General features: G+C 35.4%; 1 protein-coding gene across 1 annotated transcript; it reads right to left on the bottom strand.

Moving 5' to 3' along the window:
* Nucleotides 1-305: 305 nt before the first annotated feature.
* FGFR1OP2 (FGFR1 oncogene partner 2) lies at nucleotides 306-11,280 on the bottom strand. Its single transcript, XM_052640960.1, has 6 exons — nucleotides 11,146-11,280; nucleotides 8,480-8,597; nucleotides 7,264-7,406; nucleotides 4,853-4,966; nucleotides 2,799-2,912; nucleotides 306-443 (listed from the first exon to the last, which is right to left on the bottom strand). Exons 1-6 carry the CDS (start codon nucleotides 11,278-11,280, stop codon nucleotides 306-308), a joined length of 762 nt encoding a protein of 253 aa, XP_052496920.1.
* Nucleotides 11,281-12,793: the final 1,513 nt, after the last annotated feature.

Raw genomic sequence — 12,793 nt, forward strand, 5'->3', positions numbered from 1 at the left:
ACAAAATTCTTGTAATACAAATTTTGTAATTATAAAAATTACAAAAATCTTGTTCACCAATTAACAAAGGCTTAATTTCTGCTTTTCAATTATATTTTGGAATAAAGTCTATGACCATTAACTATGTATTTTTTCACTGCTATCTTTTAAATGTCCTTGCCAGTGCACGGTACATATTATAGAAAAAACAAAACAAAACAAAGGGTAACTTGAGATGGATTTTGCTGTTGATTCATTCACTTAACAAGCCAGTCCCAGTGAGTGTGTTGGAACCTTGTAAGAAGTTCACAGACTTAAAAAGCTCTTCAGCTCTTCCTCAGACTGAGGTCACTACTGGTTACTAACGCTGACAAAGATGTACTTTCTGACACATCCTCTTTCCTAAGGTTCAAAAATGATTCTCGAGTTATTTGAAGAATTTCTCTCAAGCCTTTATTTTCTTGCTATAAGAAAGCAAACAAAAAGAAGTAGTCAGCACAGTGGCTATAATATTAAAAAGGTATCTTAAGAAAAACCAAACATATGAAGATATGATAAATAAAAGCAAGTACTGTAATTGGCAGAAATGTATTAAATCAGTGGGTCCCCAACCTTCTTGCCAACAGGGACCAGTCTCATGGAAGACAATTTTTCCATAGGCTGGAGGCGGTGGGTGGGAGGGAAGGAGTTGGTTTCAGGATGATTCAAGTGCATTACATTTATTGGGCCCTTTATTTCTATTATTATTACATCAGCTCCACCTCAGTTAATCAGGCAGTGGATCTTGGAGGTCAGGGAACCCTGTATTAAATGATATATGCCTTTACCAACTTGAATCCAGAGAACACGTGTTCAGTGTCTTCCACCACTGTGAAGGCTTTTTATTTATGCAGCTTCAATTACAGAACTTCAGAAACTGCCTTATTTTATAACACAGTATATATAGATGAAGAGGAGCTCTCCTGGTGGCTCAGTGGTAAAGAATCTGCCTGCACTGCAGGAAACGTGGGTTTTGAACCCTGGGTCGGGAAGATCCTCTGGAGTGGTAAATGGCAACCCACTCCAGTATTCTTGCCTGGGGAATTCCATGGATAAATGAGCCTGGTGGGCTACAGTCCATGGGGTCTCAAAAGTGTCAGACACAACCGAGTGACTAAACAACAACACAGATGAAGAAAATAACCTCTAGATTTTTATTTGTGTAAACTCAGAAAGTCTGTGAATAATACCCTGGGGCTAACACCTCTTAGTACTTTACTACTTTTATTATTTTCCATGATAGCGTGGAATGCAGGGCAAGCCTGGTTTGCTTTACTTGTGACGATTTAACAGCAGCAGGCTGGCTGAATATATTGTGTTGTTTTTTTTAAGAAGGAAAGTAAGCGACCAAATTGAGCACTAGTAAACGACTTTGCCCTTATCTTCTAGATGAGTTACTGTAAGTCCATGGGGTTGCAAAGAGTTGGACATGACTGAGCGACTGAACTACTGTAAGAAATTTTAGACGTTTAAGAATAACTATCATAATTTATTTTCTACAGCCTTGTCTTTGGTCTTACTTTCTAAGTTTCAATGGTATAAAGCAGGCATCAGCAAACTATGGCCGGAATTGAGGCCTATTATTGTAAATTAAACTGTACTGGAACACAGTTGAGTCCAATCTTATATTGTGTGTGTATGGCTGGTTTTTCGTTTTAGTGGCAGAGCTGAGTACCTACAACAGAGACTGCCTGGTTTTCAAAACTGAAAAGATTTATTATCTGGCCTTTTACTGAGCAAGTTTGCTTGCCTTAGTTACAAAGAATGAGAGAACTTTGTACAGTTAGAAAAATCATTTTTGGTCCCCTATAACTAATTTCTCCACCATGATTTCAAAATGAAGGTTTTAAAATTATAAAGGTCACCTCTTCTACCAATTTAAGCTATTTAACAATGACTTGTGCTTTTGCTACACAAAATAAAGGACAGATGCGATAAAAGCTTTTATGTCAAGTGTTAGTTGCTCAGTTGTGTCTGATTCTTTGCGACCCCATGGACCCTCCAGGCTCTCTGTCCATGGGATTTTCCAGGCAAGAATACTGGAGTGGGTTGTCATTCCATTTTCCAGTGGATCTTCCGACCCAGGGATTGAATCCAGGTCTCCTGCATTGCAGGTGGATTTTTTACCATCTGAGCCATCAGATGGTAAGAAAGTTTTTATATCCCCTAGAAAAATACAAGTGGCCAAAGAATATTATTTGTGGATTAAAAAAAACTTCCCCCTGCATCATTGTGATCTCTGATAAAATAGAGATAGTTTAACAAATTACTGCTACTGCTAAGTCACTTCAGTCGTGTCCGACTCTGTGCGACCCCACAGACGGCAGCCTACCAGGCTCCCCCGCCCCTGGGATTCTCCAGGCAAGAACACTGGAGTGGGTTGCCATTTCCTTCTCCAATGCATGAAAGTAAAAAGTGAAAAGTGAAAGTGAAGCCGTTCAGTCGTGTCCGACCCTCAGTAACCCCATGGACAGCAGCCTTCCAGGCTCCTCCGTCCATGGGATTTTCCAGGCAAGGGTACTGTTCACCTGATAACAGAAGCAACACAGGATCAAAAAAAGTCAATTTTCTCAATGACTGGTATAAGTTTGCTACTGATCTTAGACTCCTACATTACTATATAAATGGTCTTGCATTATTCACCCAAATAACCAGTACCCAGATTAGGAAAAAGAACATTACTAGCATCCCAGAAAGTAAATATTTAAAAATGAGAGATATTTTCTGGCATAAATCTTTGTACAAATAGTTTTCACCGACATGTGCAATTTAAAACTTACTTCAAGTTGAAATATTCGTTCCTGTTCCTTGCAACCATGTTGCTCATCAATTTCAATGGCTTTCCTCATTACTGCTGCCATTTCAGTTATCTGGTCAACATGTGCTTGTAATTCCTAGAAAAAAAGGAGATGGAAGCTGTAAATCAATGAAACATTTAAAAAAAAGCCTCTTTTTATGAAATCTACATTACTACTTGATATGAATGTTAATACCTTTACATAAATGTAATATATCAAACAGATATTTACAAGACTGTTGACTGAAGATAAATGTCCTTGTGAAGTCAGATTTCTGTTAGGACTAGGATTAAGGATAAGCAGCACAAGATATCTAAACCCACAAACAGGAATAATACTCATTTCACATTCCTCTCACCATAAATGATAAGCAACATTTTCTTTTTCGTACCTACATGCCCCATGACCAAACTAATGGGAAAGATATATATGCAATATCTATTCCTTCCTGAAGTCTTCATGATTTATAAATATATCCTATGTTGCTCACTGGCAACTGAGGGTTACTTTGTTACACTAAGGCCAAAACTTAAATATAGAAGTTGATAGTTTCCCACATAAACATTCAGTCTCTTAAATAGTTGTATATACTCTATTTGGAAAAAGGATTTGAACAAGACCCCTCAAAACCTACAACACTAGTAAACTGTGGAAGGACTATAAATATTCAAACAGACAACAAATAGGAATATCTTTAGCAAACCACAAGTTTAATGTCTTAAGTAACAAAAATACAGATCCTTATATTATTTTAATATAATCTATACAAACCTAGTACACAGAAAGAAGCCAAAATAAATTACACTGTTCAGTACAGTGCTATTTAAATTGAAATTACTGGAAGTCAAATACATTTTAAGATATTAACAATTCAGCCCCTCAGTTGCACTGCTGACATTTAATAGCCACATGTGGCTGGTGGCTTCCAATTTGAATAGCACAGATAAAGAACATTTCCATCACTGCAGAAAGTTCTATTAGACAGCTCTGGATCAGACTATGATGCTAAGAATGATATCAAGACAAACAACTGTCATGTCCTATAACAATTAAAAAAAAAATTACAATCTCTCCTACTATAAAGGAAGCCTAACGTTTAAAACCAAGTCCAGTACAGGTAACTGCAGCAGCAAGTCAGATAAGGATAATGAGTAAAAATTTTGAATACCAACAGCTTTCTCAGTTTATGATTTGATGTCTTATGGCAACTACAAGGAAACGAATAATCATTTGCCTCTACAATGGAAGAAAACAAGAAACTACATTTTTCAGTACAGTCTGTTCTAACAAAACCATCATAAGAAAAAGAAAACTCAATACAAACAGGAGGGTATTTTTACAGGCCTGGTTCCTGGATGACCCACTTATTACAATAAGATCTTTAGGGAAATATAGAATCTCTTAAAAGGCACAATAGGGCAAGATCTGTGCTTTCAAAATGTTTTAAAAGCAAGAAGTGCTAGCAACAAAATCTTTGCACTCTCGTGAAATAGCATTTGAGGAAAAAAAAGACAAAACACAACAGACACAATGGAGAGGTTGCTACTATACTTAATTGTAACACCTAAAAAAGGTAATTTTATTTTATTGTGATTGCAAATTAAAGGACTATAAACTATGGAAAATCTGAATTAAAACAGTTCATTTAATTGTTTGACTGAACAAAATTTTTACAAAGTCAGATTAAAATTACTGTCAAGAAAATGTCTTTGATGTCCAGAAAAAGGACAACCATTTGAAGCGTCCTAAAATTTTGCAGCTACAGTTAACTAGAACAACAAAATGAAAGGCTGGCCTAAAGAACCTTTAAAGCCTACAATTACCTAACAGGCTATGTATAATGCAATATACAGCGAATTCATGACAGATTTAAAGTTTCTACACTGAGTATTTTTGCAAGGCTATCAAAAGCATAGTGTTTTTTAAAAGCAATTTCATTTATTTGCTGATTTAATTTGGGAGAATTCAATGTAAAAGAACTTTTTAAATGGCCCCCCCATCCACACCCCCAAAGTTGACTGTTTTATTTAGTGTACATTCTGATTTGCTTCCAAGTGCCTCCTCTCCAGTCCATGTTGAGGTGCTTCAAGGATGTGTCGAGATGCACCAAGGAAGAATCCTTCGGAGCTGTTACGATGCACCATGTCAATCTGTAGTACAGAGTCATTATAATGTTAATACGGACAATATCCGTAATTTCAAAACTGAATGAGTGTTAGTTCATGCGAGTTAGCCAACTGTTGGAAATGTTTGTTTTTTTAAGATTTCCAAAAAGGTAGTAGTTCAAAAATAATGTAAAAATGAGTGTTTGAATGAAAATGAGTTCTCCTTAAACTTTTTATTGGCTTTTAAATGTGTGCTCAAAAACTTCTAGGTGAGGGCAGAATTCTGTTAAAGTAGTCTCAACAGAGCCTCTTACTCCAAAATGCTGTTAAGTGTAACTCTGTGTTTTACCCAAAAATGTGTTATAAAATTATTTTTGCATTTAGGTGTATCAGAGCACTAGTACTTAAACATATTCTGGAAGCTCATACTTCTCGTGCAAGTTTCTCTGCTCACCCATTTCTGCTTGTTAAGCCCCCAAATTAATTCGAGGCTAGATTTAGATGGATTTGCTAGCTTTCCTTGCCACTTTCCCAGATTCTCCTCGTGAGAACTAAACTTGCTTCCTCTAGTACTCCAGTAATAATCCAGATCTCTATTTAGGATTCATCACATCCTACCTTATGTTAGATAATCATGTTTGTATCTGTATCTCCCAATGCATTGAAAGGTCCTATGGTAGAATAATAAAACTTAGTCATTCATCTCATTATGATAACTAAGCCAGTGCAAGTGTTAATAAATATTTGTTTGAATCAAAGCATCTCCTTTTTGGGAAAAATCAAAATCACAAACATTAATATGTATTAGTTAGAATTAATAACAAGTAACCAAACTGTTATTTCATGGAAGGCAAGAATCAGCACTTAGAAGAAGAATTTCATCTGCATAATGAAAAAGAATGGCTTACAGCTATCTTAAGACATGTTTAACTTGCTAATTAATAAAACAGCTGTAATGAATGGTAAAATCTAATGTGTTTTAGAAAACATTTGCTTCTGACATAGCTGCTACCACAAGGGACTAGTTACCTTCAGTATCTTATTCTTAAGCACTTGCTTGCCAGAGTATTCTCTGTAGATCTTAAAAAATTTGTTAGGTTGTTAAACACAAGGGCCTTTTGGAATGTCTCAAGAACATACTTATTTTACCAATAATTTTAAGTCAGTTCATATTTGTACCTTAAAAAAACCTCTTACATTACATATTCAAAATAAAATGTTTTTATAATGATATTAACAATAGATACATTTTATACTCAAAAGATTGCCACTTGACTATCCAAGGTTCCTTTTGGTTAGGAGATAAATAGCATAATTAGATAATATTAAAACTACATTTGTTAACTTATTATTATACTGTTTGACACAAGAGCTATTACTAACTTCCTTAATATGGAAAGTTGAATTTACATGTTAAAGCAATTTACTAGATATTTATTTTTAGTAGAATTAATAATAAAAAATACCTAAAAGCACCAAGATGGAATAAATATTTTAAAGAATCTAAAAAGTGTTTTAATAATTAAGAAAGATAAAAATACATTATAACAGTCAATACTTCTTAAATAACACTCATTATAACTAACAAAAAATAGCTCATCATTATCCAATAGAGATAATGGCCTTGTAATCACAATCTATTCTAAAAATCAGTTTAAAATAAAATGTAAATGGTAAAGGACTATGCTATCTTTTCACAGCAGCTGCTAGCAAACACGGGGATCACAACTAGTAAGATGAACAGCAGAAACAACATTGATTTCTAGCCAGTTCAGCTCTGTCTCTAAAAATGTTGTTGAGTGGTATGTGATGGAGGATGGGATGGGTGGGAAGGCAACATATATAGTATATTGTTTCTTTTCCTCCCCCCACCCCTTTGTGCTTCCATTAATAATCAGGAGTATCTATAGTCTGGATGAATTAGCCTCATTCAGAAGACAGTCTTAAAAACAAATCTAACTTTAGCTGTTTTTGGGTTTTTAAAAAGATTTTGGGGCATTTAATTTTCACTTTTGCAACATATACCAATATAAGTTAGAAGAAATATTTCTTTGAAGCAGGTAACATTATAATTTTGAATAATTTGAATTGAATAGACTTACCTTTATTTCCCAAATAATGTTTACTTTTTAATACATATTTTAAGCTACTAGGGAAGAATGGAAGTTTGAAAACTAAATCAAACAGAAAATGACACATAACATGAAAAAAATAAGGAAAAGAAGAAAATGTCAAAAAGAGAAATATTCAATATCATGTAAGACACCTGTGATTTTTTAAAAATCTGAACACAAGTTAATTGATTGTTCTTTTTTCAAATTATATTTACAGAATGGGATTACCTTAGTGTGTTGCTCTTTTAACTTCATTATTATTCCTGGATCATCTTTTTTGCTAGCCATTAGCAATCTAAACATTTGCTCTCGATACTTGCTCATTATAAGTTCCAAGGCAGATTGATGTTCTTCCAGGGATGTACGTAATTCTATCAAGAGTAACAGTATATTTTATTTAAACTTGAGTTTAAAATGCACAATGTATTCTCTTCCAAATCATATTTTTTAAAAAGCAACTTATAAAGGGGGTATTTCATAAAGAAAATATGAGGTACAAAAATCTAGCCATATGGAAATAAAGGACACCAAATGGAGTCCTTTATTAGTTTTCAAAATAACCATTTTAAGCTCATTTTTTTGAGAATCATTTTAACAACTACTGAACAACAACTGAGGGTCAGATCATGCTCTATATTAGGAATACCAAAAGGCCATAAAGTTCAGAGTTTAGTGGAGAAAACAAAACATAAATAATTATAACACAGTGTGGGAAGTGCAGAGTGGAACTCTACCCTAAAACATATAAACATATAAAAAGTCTGTGAGGAAAAATTGGTGGAGGCTTCACAGAAGTATAGTAGTGAGATGAATGTACATTCCTTCAGTTGAAAAATAAAAGGACAGGGCAGTCTAAGCAGGGAGGCATGAAAGTGGATGGTATGTTTGGGAACCTGTTCAGGGTGGCAAGAGCAAAGGTCTCATGGAGAACGGAGGGATGGGAAGAATACGAAAAAGAAGGCTTAGAGTCAACTTTGAAGGCCTCTGGATAAGGAAACAGTACAGTGATGGTTCTTAAGCAAAAGAACAACATGACCAGATAAGTTTTTGTAAAATCAGTCTGATGACTGTGCTGAAGATGGACTGGAGCGGAAAGAGACTGAAATCAAGGAGACCAATGAGAATACTTCAGGCCGGAGACTATAAACACCTAAGCAAGGGACTGCAGAGAATGAAACTGAGTTATTTCACATGTAATAATTTAAGTGGTACAAATGGATATTGAAGGTGAGAGCCTAAGATGATTCCAAGTAAGGTAGACAAGCATTCATATGTAGGATAGGATAAAGAGAAATATATGTAATTGAAGCATAATGGACTAGCGAAAGTAACTTTAACTGGCTATTTTCCCATTTAAAAAATATTAACTGATCCAAATTCAATAGTGCAATTGGAGATTAAAGCTCACTTTTGATATGCTATAATCAGTGATAATATAGCTTGCCTTTGTTCTCTTGTTGCAATTCTCTGATTTGTCTGTTTTCTTGCTGGATTCCCATAACTAATGTGGACCGTGGCCGATGTCTTGCAACTTCATTAAGTTCTTGAATTTCTTCTTGATACTAATGAAAAGATTTTTTTCAAGACATAAGAGAATATATTTGAAAATACGTATCTTATATATGTGTATATATGTGTGTATATTTCATAAGGAATTCTTACAGCTCAACAATAAAAAGAAAAAGAACCCGATTAAAAAATGGGCAAATGACTAAGTTCTGAGGATGCAATGGACATCATGGTGTTTAAAGTTAACAATACTATATTATATATTTGGAATTTGACAAGAGAATACATCTTAAATATTCTCACCACATACAGTAATTACATAATTATGTGAGGTGACAGATTAACTAACCTCATGATTAGTAGGTAATGATTCCACAATATATACATGTGTATTGTATATCTTAAACTTACACAATGTTGTACATCAAGTACATCTCAATAAAGCTGAAAAAAATGGGCAAAGGATTTGAAGAGACATTTCTCTAAAGATGATACACAAATGGTCAATAAACACATGAAAGATACTTAACATCATTAGTCATTAAGGAAACACAGCTCAATGTAACAAGGGGATAGCACATGACAGCCACTAGGATGACCTTCATCAAAAAACAAGTAATAATAATGAGTTTAACAGAGGATGTGCAGAAATTGCTATCACCTATATATTGTTGATGGGAATGTAAAATGACATAGCTGTTTTGGAAAATAGACAGGCAGATCCCCAAAAAGTTAAACATAGAGGTATAAGACCCTTCTATTCTACAGCTAGGTATATACCCAAGAAAACTGAAAACAGATGTCCACATAGAAATGTATATACAAGTATTCACAGCAGTATTATACATAACTGCCCCAGAAAAAAAACAATCCAAATGTTCATCAACCAATGAATAGAAAAACACAAGGTGCTATATCCTTACAATGAAATTATTAACATTTAGCAATAAAAAGGAATGAAGTACTGATACATAATAGAACATAGATGAAACTGAAAACTTAAAAAAACAGTCACAGTAAGTCACATATGGTACTATTCCATTCATACGATATGTTTAAAACAGGCAAACCTATAGACTGACAGATTCATGGTTGCCAGGAACCAGGGAAAGGGAGACTGAGGGAGCAGCTTTATGGGTAATGAAGTGTTCTAAAATTAACAGTGATTATGGTTGCAGAGCATGTGAATATACTAAAATTCAATCAACTGCACCCTTCAAAAGGGTGAACTGTAGGGGACTTCCTTGGTGGCCCAGTGGTTAAAACTCCATGCTTCCAGCAGATGTGGGTTCATTTTGTGGTTGGGGAACTAAGATCCAGCATGCCATGTGGTGCAGCCAAAAAAATTTTAAAATAGGGTAAATTTTATGGTATGGTTCTTAACTCTGGTTGTCAACCCCCCCGCCTTTTTTACAACTCAATACAAGACATGTATGTTCACTGGAATGCATGAATCAAGCTAGACAGGGAGGTATGTAACGTGTTCAGGGCAGCAGAACTGCAAAACAAAATATGGGGCTGGCCAAAAAGTTTAGGCTTTCCCATAAGATGTCATGGAAAAGTCCACATGAACTTTTCGGCTAATCCAATAGGTAAACTTGCTTCACTTTTTCAGCAACTTTGTTAAAATCAGTACCCCCAGGTTGCTGTCTCCTTTTACAAAAGAGATGTGCTTCATGAGACTAAGCTATAAATATATATTTTCCTACAGTGATTTCCATCATAGTTTCAGAGATTCTATAGTTCTCTTAAAGTTAAAATCTTAACTTAAAGTTAAAATCAGAAGAGGGCTTAAAATAGTAGTTCAACTTCACAGCCCACTGGAAAGCTCTTCTACACAATGGTAAGGATAACAAGAAGTGAAGCCCTTTTCATTCCTTAAGGAAGCAAGTATAAACGAATAGGGCTTCTCAGGTGGCTCAGTGGTAAAGAATCCACTTGCGAATGCAGGAAATGCAAGTTCAATTCCTGGGCTGGGAAGATCCCCTGGAGTAGGAAATGGCAACCCACTCCAGTATTCTTGCCTAGAAAATCCCACGGACAGAGGAGCCTGGTGGGTTATAGTCCATGGTGTCGCAAAGAGTTGGACACGACTGAGCACACACACACACACACAAATGCAGTAACTGCAAAAGGCGAAAACAAGATATTGCTTTGCATCATCTTCAAAAACTATTTTATTATTAAATAGCACCACCAAAATATTCTCATAAAAATATTTCTACATTATAAAAATAGGAGACAGAACAAAGAATGTGTCACTATTAGTAAAAGATATTATCTCGCCTTTGTCAAATGTATTTAGACCTAAAAAAATTCATGTACTTTCCAAACTCAAATCTGCATCACTGTAGGAAATTAAGTGATCAAATCTATGGTTTTAGAAGATATATATATACATACATACATGTCAGTTGACCTTGACAAAATTATATTTCAATCTAAAGTAAACTAAAACATACAAGTCAAGCTACTTTTAAACTTCAGAAAACATTAAAAATAAAATACTAGTTAAGCAGAAGTTTGTAATAAAAGCAACACATAAATGTCAGTGACGGTCTTTTAAAAATAGAATCAACAGGGGAAAAAAAAAAATCAAACCTGCTTCATAGCCTCTACTCGCTTGTTGAGAGCCGTGGTTTGCTCGATCAAAGATTCTGCTGCATCGTCGTGGTCTCTCAACCTTTCAACAAGGGCTTTAGCGTCAGCAAGTGCCTTCTCAATGGTGCAACTCATTTCTAAAGGAATACACAGGGTTAAAAATGAAAAACAGATTCAAAAGAAAGCTGGCATATCAATCTTATTCTAGTTCCACTTTAACACACATTATGCTTAAGCTATATTTGTTACTGAATCGTTCACTGTCTCAGGATGAAAACCATCTAAGAACACGTGGTTTTGATCCTGTTAAGATGGAACAAACTTGAAAGTGATTTTATAATATTCAAAAAATTATACACAACACATATAAATATATATAATTATATATTACATATATACATATGTTTATATATACACATTATATATATGTATGTGTGTGTGTATATATATATTTATGTATATACATATATACACACATAGGGCTTCCCTGGTGGCTCAGAGGTTAAAGCATCTGCCTCCAGTGCGGGAGACCTGGGTTCGATCCCTGGGTTGGGAAGATCCCCTGGAGAAGGAAATGGCAACCCACTCCAGTATTCTTGCCTGGAGAATCCCATGGACTGAGGAGCCTGGTGGGCTGCAGTCCCCGGGGTCACAAAGAGTCGGACACGACTGAGTGACTTTACTTACTTTACTTATTTTTATATATATATATTATATATATATGTATATATAATATATATGTATATATAATATATATATGTATATGTGTATATATATGTGTATATATATAAGTATATGTATATATGTGTGTGTGTGTGTGTATATATATGTATATATATATAAGTTTGAGAACAAAATCAGAATGTATTTAAAACACCCTGAATATACAGTGGGGACAAAAGTGTACATTCACTAAATACATTTTATGTTATATAGACTCCTCTATTCATAGGATTCTTCAGGCAAGAATAGTGGAGTGGGTTGCCATTCCCTTCTGCAGGGGATCTTCTCAACCTAGGGATCGAACCCATGTCTCCTGTGGCTCCCACACTGTAGGTGGATTCTTTAGCGCACTGAAGAACTGATGCTTTTGAACTGTGGTGTTAGAGAAGACTCTTGACTTGGACTGCAAGGTGATCAAATCAGTCAATCCTGAATATTCACTGGAAGGACTGATGCTGAAGTTGAAACTCCAATACTTTGGCCACCTGATGGGAAGACGTGACTCACTGGAAAAGACCCTGATGCTGGGAAACATTGAAGGCAGGAGGAGAAGGGGACAACAGAGGATGAGATGGTTGGATGGCATCACCGACTCGATGGACGTGAGTTTGAGCAAGCTCCGGGAGTTGGTGATGGACAGGGAAGCCTGGCAGCTGCAGTCCACGGGGTTGCAAAGAGTTGGACAAGACTGAGCAACTGAACTGAATGTTATATAGAAATTGCGCTCTTCGTGAGGGCAATCCCTATCTTGCCATTTGTGAAAAAAGGTCATTTTATTATTTTGTATTCTGCAGTGAGTGACTGTCAGGTCTCCGACCATATGACCCCTGCTAGCCTCTGCTTGGTCAGGTGACCTCAGACACCATCCACAAATGTACACTACTAACCAGCCAAAGCAGCCTCTATGTGGCATGCTACACTAAAG

This window comes from Budorcas taxicolor, chromosome 5 (assembly GCF_023091745.1).
Source record: "Budorcas taxicolor isolate Tak-1 chromosome 5, Takin1.1, whole genome shotgun sequence".
In the NCBI taxonomy this organism is placed as follows: Eukaryota; Metazoa; Chordata; class Mammalia; order Artiodactyla; family Bovidae; genus Budorcas; species Budorcas taxicolor.

Bases quoted from the DNA above. Each gene is read 5' to 3' on its own strand.
- FGFR1OP2 (XM_052640960.1), bottom strand. From the start codon at position 11,280: ATGAGTTGCACCATTGAGAAGGCACTTGCTGACGCTAAAGCCCTTGTT. The intron at 8,598-11,145 runs GTTTGATTTTTT...TCTTTTCATTAG, and splicing joins GAGTAGAGGCTATGAAGCAG to TATCAAGAAGAAATTCAAGA. The intron at 444-2,798 runs GTAAGTTTTAAA...GCTTTCTTATAG, and splicing joins AACGAATATTTCAACTTGAA to CAAGAAAATAAAGGCTTGAG.